Below are 13,306 nucleotides of genomic sequence, written 5' to 3'. Positions count from 1 at the left end.
TGCTTAGGTTCTAGTCATTCACATATATTGAAAAAATGCTGATAAACCCTGCTCAGCGACCACTGCCATTAATACCCAAGGTCAACCACATGACTCTTACAAGAACCAATACCAAGTGTTCAGTCAAAGTACAACAGCCCTGATAAGAAGGTAATTTCTTGCAGCAATGCAACTGTACAACCCAAAACACCAATAATATGGCTATTATCTAAGTACAAGACTGTTATTTCCTTAATGCAAAAGCCTAACACTGAGATGCTGCTAGCAGTCTTGGACCACCACATAACACCAGCATCAACTATGACACCAAATTCCAAGTCAAATGTTAAAGGACTGGCTTTACTGGACAACTTACAGACAGTGACCGTGGTGGCACTGTTTGGCTCTGCAAAGCTGAGGTAGTACAAAGAGCAGCAATAGTGTCCCAACATCCAAAAGATGAAAGCAGGAAGGTGACAAGTCTGCTGAGTGCTACAAGGGATTACAAAGTTCACACAACACCGGAGAGTCTGCACTATAGAGCAAAAGTGGTGTCCCCAAAACAGAAGAAACCATCACCTGTGAGAAATCCACTCCTAAATTAATTCAGACACAGCACTGTGAGTACAGTAGTAATGGAATCCAAAGCAGCAGATGCTTCTTACAAAATGGACTTGAGGCTCTAAGCCATCTTTTCATTTCTTTCCAAAATTTTAAATTAGAGCCCAGTGTGATCTGTTCAACACAGTGAGCTGGCCTGGTGGCATCAACAGCCTTTCTGAAGACAGCAAGTGGTGTCTAGTTTTTCTGATGAAGACAAAGCATCTCTAATGAAAACAGTGGTAAACATGAAGACTTTGAAGAAACAACAAAAAATTGCTAACAAGAAACAATATTTTTATAGTGGTGTGAAAATGACTCCTTTGAGATTCTGCCTGACAATGTAGAGGGCAACTCTCATGCTTTAATGCTGATGCTATAAGACTGTCTTTTCATATATGTTAGCTAAACAGGAGAGTCACAGTGCCTCCAGCCTTAGACCCAAAAGTCATAAAAAGTGAAGATTTAAGACAGAATGATGTAGGCATAGATTCCTCTTCCAACTACTCCAATGGATTTACCCCACTGGTTAAAAATATATATATATGAAATCCTTCTCCACAAAACTGCAGCCAAGAAATGAAGAAACAAATGCAGTAATCAGCAAGAGTGAAACATGCTTGTGTATTTTTTGAATACTGCCTTTTTACTCTACTGGCAGATAGTTCAATTTTCTGGATATCCAGCCTGTTGCATATACCACACAATAAACAAGTAAAGGGACTCTTCACACAGGAATTGTATTTTGTGCTTCTGTAAGCAGATGTGTATGTACAGACCACATCAAATAACTACGTCAGACTCTATAACAACAGATGTCTGTTTAAAAAGTTAACCTAGGGCAGTGTCATAAGGCAGCCTGGAACTGCATAACACTGAACTACAAATAAAACAACTCAAACCTAGATATGGTGACATTCTATTATGCACAACTCAACAGAACACCATCATTCTATGTACAGTCTCACAAAATTTGCAGCAAAAGAATACATACCCAGCTGCTATAATGCCACCATGTGGGAAGAATGTACTGCACAATCCATTGGTAACAGGAGCAACGTCAACAATGGTCCACAATTCTAAGGCCCAGAGTCTCAGCAATCTAGATTCAAACACACAGGAAATCATATTCTATGTTATAGTTTACATTGTGGGTGAGATGCAGTTTTCTGGCACTGACTCTCAAAAACAAACATGACAAACAGTTGTCCAATATAAAGTGGATGAGCCATGTTTACAAAACAAATATGTCATATAAACATGACATGAAGATACACATGCTCTACAAATGCAGTCCAGAACTTCTAACTGCTTAAGGAAGACACAACTAAAACCTACAGAAAAAATGACTGTTTGCAGACAGTGGGGTCTAAATCCCATCTCTGCCAATTAGTATAAAAGAAAAAGATGACACAGATATAAATGGGGTCTGAATCCCATCACTACCAATCAATACAAGTGGTCAGTAGCAGTCTTTCAAATCATACCACTGGTGCCCAACAGATTAAAGTCTACCAATGATATACAAACAATGAACCACTATGCAAGTTCCTAAGTGCACCCTGGTCAGAAAACAGCATGCAGTAAGTATGCAATGTGGCCCTAACTATGGGACTTTACCATCCACACTCAAGTATAGGCTCCACAATGAATAACTCGATGAGCAGAATCATTTGCCTACCTCTGCAGAACTTTTTCTCACCGTTCTCTCAGAGTTTCATTGCCTAGCAGTTCTCACTTGCTCACGTGCATACATTAGTTTCTAAAGGCAGCTTCTGGCATGGCAGTAAACTGCCACCACCCAGGCTGTGGCTGGGTCATCTCAGTTACTGTTTCACTCTTTTAATAAGAAAAATAATTAAACACAAATGGTAGTGGGTAGCAGGACAACCCGGCCAATTAGAGGTGGGCGACAGCAATTTGTCACACTTTAGTAAATGACTACCTCCTCATATCAATTAAGTAAATAAAGACACTCAGTCTCTGCCTTTTTAAAAAGTGAATAAAACAAAAAAAATTACTTAGGAAAGAATGAGTTAAGAAGTGCAGTTAACAGTTAAATATACAGAGACAACAAATGGCACACAGAGAGAAAATAAACCCATTGGACAGACTGCAAGAAAGTAAACATCCAACTACAGCTAGTCTTTTTTCCTAGCTAATTTCTGAACTACAAATACTTGCAGGATCTTAAGCAAAATTTAACTGAATTTCTAGCAAAATAAGTGCTAAGAATAAGATTTGTAAGTCAAAGGCTCCAGGTAGCATTCCTTCTCAAATGTCCGCTTGCTTCTCCTAAACTACTGTCTCCACTGCATGCTTTAATATATTGTCTTACAAAGTCTGACAAGTGTAACCAAACAGTTTTTCCCAAAAGTTTACTTCTTTCTGGCTTAGCTGTCTTTTGAAAAATCTTCTAAATGCATTTTATGACCCTTAGCTTCATGCTCGGGATTAGCAAAAGATCACAATTACATTTTCACATTCTGTCTCAACTGCTGTGGTTTCCTGCAACAAGGAGCTACAAATTTAAAACTTCACGAAAAAGGTCACACTTTTAGACATTTCCATATCACTTGAAGGAACACACATATTTGCACATATTTTACTTTACCTACTGCAGGTTTCAACAGACTTGACTGTATCTTACATTTTGTTATATTCTAATTCAGAAAACAGTGGCATATTTATACACATTCCTCATACAAATATTACTTCTGTGAATACTCTAAGCAAAAATAAGTGGATTAAAATCTAGAAACAAATTCTTATTACTTACAAATCGTCAATGTTGCAGGAGACTCGCTCTACTCCCAATACGTTGCTAAATTTTGGAACAGTATCCCCACACAAATAAAAAAAACTCTCCAACAAATTCAATAGTTTTAAACCACTGCTTAAACAACATCTTAACCAGTCCTGGTCCTGCACATACTCATCACAAGGTTAAGACTTTGTGCTCACTGCACAATACTCTCCAGATACTCTCCTTAAACAGAATACTCTCACCTTCTCACTGAAGTGACAAAACATTTTTTATACATAACTGCTGCATGCACAATACACTAAGTTGCAAGTGGGTTTTCTCTTTAGCAACTTCCACCTCTGTAAAATCTTAGAATGTAGAAATGTAACCAGAAATGTAACTATTTTGTGTTTAACTGGAACTTAGTATAATGCAGTGCAAGCAAATGGAGCTTTTCTCCCTGGGCATCTGCTGAAAATGAGTATTACCCAGTTGGACTTTTCTGGTAAAGAAAGAAAGATAACCAAATAAATAAATAAATGTTAACCCTCTTTTTTAATTAAAAATGTTAGCCCTATTTGATGCAATATGCCAATGACAATATCAAATATTTTCTTTCCATATCAGTTAATCTACAAAGAACACTTTTTATCCTTTGTTCCACTCCAGCATATTTTGTCTTAGAAGATCACAGTTTGGAAGGCATCCACCATCCTACAATAATGTATATTATAGCATCACTTGCATGCCTACTCCCCTAGCCTACCAGTTAGCCTCACCAACCGAATGAGATTTCCTGCAAATCAAGAACAATGAAAATCTGGCAGGTGCTACACTACTACAAGTATACACTTGCCCATCCTGTAAGGAATCTCAACATCAGCTGTCAGATGGAGTGGTTATTCAAGCACAGGATGCTGCTGAAGGGTAACTGTGACAGACAAAGAAAGGTACTTTTGTAGATCAACTGCTATGGTATGCACATGCCTGCTGTACATAACACAGAAGACCTTTCTCAGGAGATCTATGTCTGGGGAGAATATCAAGGCATAAAAAGTAGCTCTATTTGATGGCTCTGTTTGTTACATTCTGCAGTTAGTCATGATGGGAAAGTAAAGAAGCATTTCCCTTGCCCAAAAATGAAGTGCGTGTCCACTGCTACTTCCATGCTTTGCCCTGCTGCACCAAGTAACTTGATTTGACAGCAACAGTTTCCAGTAGTTGGCTCAGTGGTTGTTCGCAAAAGATAATGCAACTAGCAAGCCAGATGCAAAGGATTTGCTAAGCAAGTGTAAATCCTTCCTTGAGCAAAGTAAACAAACAGCTCTTCTAAACTCAAAACAGTCACTTCATGTAGAACCTGAGCAGGCAAAGCATGTCCAGGGTGTGAAAAGTTCTCTCTCTTCTGGTTTCTTCCCCAGAGGAAAAAGAGAGATGAATCAAGTGACCTAAGCTCAATTATGACAGCAATTTCCAGATTAAACCATCATTTGTTTTATGTGACATCAGATCCCAGTGAAATATCATGCACAGCTCCCTAGAAAAAAATGCATGAAGGTCTGAGATCCTGCAGTCAAATGATGATCATGATGAAAAGCATCTTCCAAGACATGAACTTTAAAGTCACCAGACCACAATATTCACAAGGTAAAACTTGCTCGTCATGAAAATCAAAATTCCAAGGGTGACACGGGTTCTTTAAAAAGAAAGCAGGCATGCAGAACCTTTTTAAGAAACTGCCTGACCAGATGAAGCTAGGCAACAGCCCTGCCATCCACAAGAATGTAATGGCTAGAAATAGCTGAAACATGCATCATGACCATGGAATACCTGAAGATAAAATCATAAAAGTAGCTTAAGTAAGTTAGAAGTGCCCAATAAGGCACATGGTACTGTGTACAAAAATGGAGAGCCTCTTCCAGATGGTAAAGTACGTAAGTCCGGAGGAAGGTTGTCTGAGTGATTCCATAACCTCTGGCAACTGAATGGCAAAGCCAGCTAGGATAACCGGATATACAGCAGGAGCCGAGACCTGAGATGGAGAAAAAGTCACTGCCCAGCCATGCAGGACTTCTTTGCCATGAACCAAGAATGTTTCCAGTACAACAGAGGACCTAACACCCTGCTACTGTTGGCCATCAAGGAACAACAAGCATAAGCTATGGTCTTTGGGCTTTGTTTCTTACATTTTACAGTTAGTCATGATGGTAAAGTAAAGAAACATTTCCCTTGCCCAAAAATGAAGAATGTGTCCACTGCTACTTCCATACTTTTCTCTGCAGTACCAAGTAACCAGATTCTCCTAACAAAAAAAAGATCAATCTCTGTGGGTGCTCCACTCTCACAAAACCTGAATTATCCCGAGCTACAAAAATTATGCAAAAAAAAAAAGCCTAGCTGTACTGCCAAGTTCTACCCTTTTCCAAAGAAAGGTCTCTTTCCCCTGAACCACAGAGAAACCAAAAATGGTTCTTCATTTAAACTGGCAAGCTTTTATTCATTAAAACCTGCATCTGGTTCAGCTGCCAGAATGTGAGATCCAACCTTGAATTGGAAGAAACCATTCACAATACTTGAGCACAGCAACAAGGATATGACACAAAGAGAAGATACTTGGAGATATGATGGCTCTAAAACTAATGACACTTCACAAGGTACGGCAAAAACCTGCATCCTCAGTTATACAAAAGGCACTGTAAAGACTGTGGCATTCACAAGGTTCGGAAAAAGTCAGAAGGGATCAATTGTAGACCACCTTCTGTGTCCATCCCTAAACTTCCAAGTTAAGTACCTTCTGAGATGCCACTGTGACCAGACACATCCGAAACTGGAGTGTGTCTGGTTAAAAGAGATGAAGGCAGAGTAATCCAAGAGGGATCAGAGAATAGTTTTCTCAGTTTATGGTCATATTTGGTCAATACAGCCATGAAAAAAAAACATTCCAAAGCTATCAGACAAGGAGTCTTTTCAGTGGGGCCACTAAGAGCCAAGTATCCAGGCAAGAAATAAAATGGAATAAAATTTTCTGGAAAGTACTCTGTCACTACTGCTAGCATCACAGTAAATCCTCTGGGAACAGAAGACAGAGTACAAGTGAAGGTGGTACATATCAACAGCAAACCAAAGGAACCTTCTGTGTAGTCTTCATAAAGCAATGTGTCAGAATTGTAATTTCTTTTTCACTTTCTTTTTCTTTTAATTGTTGTTATTGACTTAATTAGTCTAACTACACCAGTGGCTTCTTTTTCAGATGAGACCTGAGGTGGCATACTGACTACAGGAAATTTGGCCACGGCACCTGGGAACTGTATCTATTACTTTTGATAAGTTTAATGGGATATTTTAAAGCTGCCTGAACTATCAACAGCTCAGGCATATGGAGCCTCAGTTTACTCTCTCAACCGAAGGATGGCACACTCTGGAGGGCAGCCATCCTCTACCCAGAGAGCTGCTCTACAGTGCGAGTAAAGAAAAATCAATCCAAGCACCTGGGGTGTGATAGTATACTGATCTTCCAGCAGCAATAGCGAGTGCACTATTTTTTTGAATCACTAACTGATAATGGCATTCATGTTCAGCAACACCATCCAGATGACCTGTAGCAGCAGGTGCAGTATCCACTGGACAACCTTAATCTGAAACAAGGAGTACAAGAATGGCTTGCTGATTTTTCAGAGCTCCAGGACACAACAAAATCAACCACGATTCCCTATCAGAAGTGCAAGACCTGTAACTAGATGCAACTCCCAAACTTAACTGCAGTTTGAAAGTAAATACAGTGAATACTGAAAACCACTGTAGCACCACTAAAATACGTTTGAATGAGAGCTCTGTCCCCTCATACACTTTAACATGGAGGTCTACATCCTCACATCCATGCCACTTATATACAGTAAATCCAGTATTGCTGTACCTTGCAGACTGCAATTACAGTTGTCAAAATATCACAAAGCACCCATCTTCTATCCCACTCAGAATCAAAAAGAAAGAGGAGTACAATCTCAGAGCACATTCCACTACTGCCCCTCTGAGCAGCAGAGTTTTGGCCTATTCGAAGAGGTCTATGGAGATGGCTTGATTTCTGTAAGGATGCCTTTCTGAAAGATGGCCTAAGAATTAAAAGATGGGGGGGGGGGGGTCCTCTGACTTCTTTAAGAACTCACTATTCCTAATATGATGTACTTCGAGCCACTGCAAACTCAAAAGAACTGACTCACAACCACCAACAGTCTTAGATAATGCTCAGGACTGTGAATGGTGTATGAGAGGGGAACAAGACTACTTGCTGCTTAAGGACATCAGTCAGTGACTGTGTGTGTGTGTGTGGGGGGGGGCTTTTATCTAAGGGGTTCTGCATTATGAAAAAGAAAATAAGTCAGAGTTGGTGGTGCTGATGATGATGGAGGAGACTGGCCAGAGGTGAGTCAAAAAGGCCTTTCAGCTTGGTGAATGCTTGCTTCCGCTTTAACAGTCATAAACCAAGTCCTGTAATGATTAGCCAAATAGCATCTCAACCCAGAATTGTGTTTTCAGGATGGAATGTCTGACCTCCTACTTCAGGCAAGAGACTCCCAACCATGCAGTTCTGCACAGGAACACCTCCTGAGCCTGCTGCCCTTTAGCACAGTCAAAAATCTGAAAAGTCGTATACTGTCAAGAGGCACAGATAAGGCCATCCATCTGTGCTACAACAGACTCAGTTTTGGGAACAGACTTGGGTTGTTGGTAAGGCCTTTCATAAACCAGAAGTTAAAGCAGCTGATGGCCAAGCACTTCTATCCTACAGGGGAAGGTTTCAAGAGAACCACTGTCTGTGTGGCGTCTGGGGAGAAAGTACAGTTGTGTACGCTTACCATAAATGTAGATGTTCGAGTGTATTTACTGCTGCAGTCATTACATTTGGGTTATCTGCCTGCAGGTAGCCCTCACCCGGCCTGAATATCAAAGTCTTGGATTCCTGCGTCGGATGCGGTCTCTTCTTCTATGACATCAGGTCGTCAGGGGTATAAAACATGCAGCCGATGCCATTACATCAGTTTTTCTTGCCCCAGATGTCAGGTGCCCACATAACGGAAAGCAATTATATGTTAGATTACACCTCCAACAAAAAGCAAATACACCAGAAAGCTGAAATACACTAAACAAGAAGAAAGGCATAGCCAAGAGAAGTCAGGGGGCTGGAGGGAGGGTAGCCAGGACGGCAACAGTGAATACACTCGAACATCTACATTTATGGTAAGTGTACACAACTGTACGATTTTCTTCATGTTTCACTGCTGCAGCCATTACATTTGGGTTGATTCCCAAAGCTAAGGAAGGGAGGAGGAAGTTAGAGAGCATTAGGACCAACTATGAAGCCCTGTAAAACTGCAGTGGCAAAACCAGCTCTGGATTTAGAAAAAATAGGCATGTGGTAATGTTTGGTACGTACAGAGCTCCAGATAGCAGCTTCTAGGATGTCCCTGGTAGGGACACCTCTGAGCAAGGCTGTAGAGGTAGATGCAGCCCTGGGGGAATGTGATCTTACCCCCTGTGGGGTAGGTTTTCCATGGTGCTGATAGCAGAAATGAATGCAATGCGCTATCCACAGAGATGGTTTGCTATGAAATGGCCTTCCCCTCTGCCCCTGCAGCAAAGTCAACTGGCAGCTGTTCAGATTTTGAGAGGCTTACTCCTGTCCAAATAAAATCTAAGCTGTCTGTACACGTCCAAAGAGTGCAGTATTCGTTCTCCTTTGTTTTGTGGATTTGGGAAAAAAGTAGGCAAATGAATGGACTGATTAAGGGCCACACTACACACCACCTTGGGCATATAGGAAGGATTGGTCATGAGGGACACCCTGTCTGCATGGAAGATGATTAAGGGCTCCACTGCCATGAGGGCCTGTAATTCAGACACTCTTCTTGCTGAAGTGATGGCTAGAAGGAAGGCTGTTTTCCAAGAAAGGAATTTCAACTCTGCAGTTGCAGCTGGCTCAAAAGGAGGTACAGTGAGCTTTTCCAATACAAAGTTAAGGTCCCAGGTTGCAGTAGGGGCTCTCCTGGTAGGTCTTAAAATTTTGGCCCCTCTGAGGAATTGCTTTAGCAGGGGGTGAGAGAAGAGGGGTGGTTCAAGTATTATAATGTGCTGAAATTGCAGAGGCATGAATTTTAACTGAAGAGAAGGAAAGGCCCTTGCGGACCATCTCTGTTAAGTACTGAAGAATATGTGGTAAGTGGTCACCGTTGTGCCCATCCCCCTGAGTCTGGCTCCAGGAAAAGTATATTTTCCACTTTTCAGCATAGGATTTTCTAGTACTAGGCCTCCTTGCCTCCAGAATGACATCTAGCACCTGCTTACTGAGGGATACTAATGGAGAGCTCAAGGAATTAGCCAGGCTGCAAGGATCAGGGTTTGAAGCTGAGGGTGCAGAATCGGGCCCTCCTGCTTTGACAGCAGGGAAGGGGTCAGAGGCAGGTGCCATGGTTCCAGCAGTGACATACTGCGCAAAAGGGGGTACCCAGTGCTGGCGTGGCCAGTCTGGTGCAATCAGTATTGTCCTTGGTTTGTCCTGTTTGATCTTTAGCAGAACCTTCGAGAGGAGAGGCAGAGGTGGGGAAGGCATAAACTGAGAGGCTTTCCCAGGTGAAGGACAGTGCATCCACTTTCCAAGCTTGACTGTGGGAAGTTCTTGTGCAGAATTTGTCCAACTGGTAGTTCTGAGGTGAGGCAAACAGGTCTATCTCTGGATTCCCCCATTTGTTTATGTATGAAAAGGTTGAATATCTTTGGTTCCAGTTTTCACTCGTGTGGGTCCATGGGATTTCTGTTTAGGTCGTCTGCCAGTGAATTTAGCTAGTCTGGCAGGAACTGAGCTTGTAGATGAACTTGGTAGCTTAAGGCTGTGTTCCACAGAGCCATGGCTAGTCTGCAGATAGGGTACGAGTGGGTTCCCCCCTGCTTGTTTATGTACCACATAACAGTGGTGTTGTCTGTCTTTACCCATAATTGTCCTGGAAGAATGTGGTCCTTGAAGGCTGTCAAGGAATTCTGTACAGCTAACATTTCTTTTCGATTGATATGCAGGTGCATCTGACTGGTTCCATTTGCCCTGAATGCACTTGCCCTGCCAAGTGAGCCCCCAATGCATAATCTGATGCGCCTGTTGTTATGGTTTGGGTAGCAGGGGGTAGAATGAATGGGAGCCCCTTGTAGTGGTAGCAGGCCTCTGCCCACCAAAGGAACTCTGTCTTTATACAAGGAATGACAGTAATCATTGATTCCAGGTCCTGGGAATGTTGACACCATAGGCTTTTTAGATACCACTGTAGTTTCCTCATATGCAGTCTTGCATATGGAATTAGTAGGATGCAACAGGCCATGAACCCTAGGGCTTGCAGGATTTTCTTTGCAGATAGCTGGGTCTTTGTGGCCAGTAGTTTGAAGTAGGCTGGCAAATAAACTTGTTTCTCTGGTGTGAGGTAAGCCATCTGGGAAGTTATGTTCAAGCTTGCTCCCAGGAATACAATCTATTGGCAGGGTACTAGATGATATTTCTTTTCGTTTATGGTGTATCCCAGTGAGGTTAGAAGTTTCTTTACAAATGCCAGATGTTTTAGTAGCATACCCTGGCTTTCTGCCTGAATGAGACAATCCGGCGAACTGGCGACTAGCTTAACGGCAGCGTCGTTGGCAGCTTTGGACCTATGCGGTCTGTCTCTGTCTTTATCTTTACGTTTTTCCGGAATGTCGGTAGTCGGATGGCTTACCAAAGCCATTTTTGGATAGTTAAACAGAGTACCAAAATAATTTGCTGCAAAAAAAAACTGACGACGAATAGTCCGGGGGTTGAATAAGGCACAAAACTGACATGAGAGATGTCATGGTCTGGGCCTAAGCAAGGAATGCAGTATGAATGAAAATATTTATGAGGTATTTGCTTTCCACAGATAATGAAATTGTTACCTTTTACTGACATCGGTTAAGAGCAAGAAAAAGGATCTCCAATGGGGTAATTAGCTTTTTTGAAGACTTCGGTTCTGAAACTCGAAAACGAAAAATTCAGGAGTCGGCCGACCAGCACTTGCGAACTGCTTATGCTACGGGCACCAGGCGGCAAGAAAGACTGATGTAATGGCGTTGGCTGCATGTTTTATACCCCTGACGACATGGAAGAAGATACAGCATCTGACGCAGGAATCCAAGACTTTGATATTCAGGCTGGCTGAGGGCTACCTACAGGCAGATAACCCAAATGTAATGACTGCAACAGTGAAACACGAAGAACATCATGAACCTTACAGCTCAGCTAATTCTGTAAGAGGGGAGTGACAGACAGGCCAACTTTAATGCATGTTTGCCCTTGTAGGGATCTTGACAAGCCATGCCATACTGATTACTCCTGGCACTCGGTTTACCACTCCCTAAAGGGTCCTTACTACCCAGCTCTACAATATCTACCATTAAGCCATCTTTCCAATGAGTTGAACGGTCACAGGTAGTTATTAGGCATAAAGTCCAAAAGGCCATTCAAGATTCCACCCCAAATCAATTAATCAAGAGCACTGTCTGGTTAAGTGATCTACTACAAGTCACAAAGTATGGAAGTGGAGGTTGAGGGAATCAAACTCCAAAATATATGCAGCTCATTAACATCTCACATCGTTAACACACATATCCACACAAGTTTACAATGTATGAGTCACATACAGCAACAGGTGGTGTGTTATCATTTACTTCTTTTGAAATACTGCTGATAGTCCCTTTGTTGCATATTGTTGGATTCTCTCTGGCGTTTCTTCCCCTGAAATCCTTCTCAAGAAGTGTGTGGATCACTCCGAAATGTCCAATGAAACTGTTCCTCCTGTTGAGCCCTTGGCGGCGGCTCATTACAGTCTTCAGTTTCACCATCCCACGATGAATTAAACCCTTCCAACATGGAAAGAGAGGAACTAGCACGCCGACTACTACTTCCTTCACCATCTTCAAACCTCATGTGATTACGAGAACGTTTTAATTGGTTCTCATTTGAAAGGCTTTACCACCATCATAGTCGTGGAGGTCTCTCAGAAATGTCCCCTTCTTTCTTTCCACAATCTCTCTCAGTTTTATATTGATATCAGTTAAAAATTTCTCAAGATATTCCATGTTAAAATTTGTTGTTAAAGTGCAGCAAGTGGATTTAATTTGTTCCCCGAGTTACCATTGTTTCACACTGTCCCTTCCAAGTAATATTGTGATCCACTCTATAGGTTCATAGGTTCATACTAGGCTATCTGCCCTGGGGCAATTATAAGCCTAGCCCGATTCTGTATGGCTTACGCCACCCCCCTTGATTTGAGTATACTGTGCCCTTTTTAAGGTTTAGTTTACTTTGCCTCTGTCTAATAGTGACACGGGAGTAATCCCTGGGACAAACCTACGATCCCCAATCCACCTATCGAGATTCTTCTTGAAGAGATTCAGTGAGGTGCTCTGCCTCACATGAAGTGGAATTCTATTCCACAGCGAAGGGAGCCTCTGGGTTATGAACCTGTCCCTCCAGCAAGTTCTATTTATTTCTGTGCTGAGGTTCAAGTCCCTTGAGCGTGTGGCTCTAAGGGATTTAGATTTACTGAGGTGGAGCATGTCCATTAATTCTGGATTTGACATAGCTTTGTATGTCAGGCATAGATCGCCTCGAAGTAGGCGGTATGCAACTGAGTAGAGCTGGAGTTTTTTTAACTGAGCAGCATATGGCATCTGTTTGAGACCCTTGATCCTCTTGGTGAGATACTTTTGGGGTCTTTCTAATTGCTGCAGGTGTCGGGTAAGGTACATCCCAAAAGGGGCATTGTATTCTATGATGGGCCTGATGAGGGATGAATAAAGGGGCACGATTACCTCTCGATCTAGATGCGAAACCCTTCGTGATGAGGTGGACTATGTAGAAGGTCTTTCTAACCACTTTGGCAATGTGGTTTTCAAAGAAGAGATTGCTATCAACTAACTTGGGTCCCCAGG

General features: G+C 42.0%; 1 protein-coding gene across 1 annotated transcript in view; it reads right to left on the bottom strand.

The window, feature by feature from the left end:
- The window catches only part of WSB2 (WD repeat and SOCS box containing 2), a 542,619-nt gene that overhangs the window by 87,772 nt on the left and 441,541 nt on the right, over nt 1–13,306 (bottom strand). The window contains exon 8 of the mRNA XM_044068353.1: nt 1,574–1,681. Within this exon, the coding sequence (XP_043924288.1) occupies nt 1,574–1,681 (108 nt within the window). The remainder of the gene's footprint in view (nt 1–1,573; nt 1,682–13,306) is intronic.

The sequence above is a fragment of the Protopterus annectens genome, chromosome 4.part0 (assembly GCF_019279795.1).
Source record: "Protopterus annectens isolate FY-2018-M chromosome 4.part0, PAN1.0, whole genome shotgun sequence".
Lineage (NCBI taxonomy): Eukaryota > Metazoa > Chordata > Ceratodontiformes > Protopteridae > Protopterus > Protopterus annectens.
Note: the sequence above shows the minus strand (reverse complement) of the source record. Positions and strands in the feature narration are given on the sequence as shown.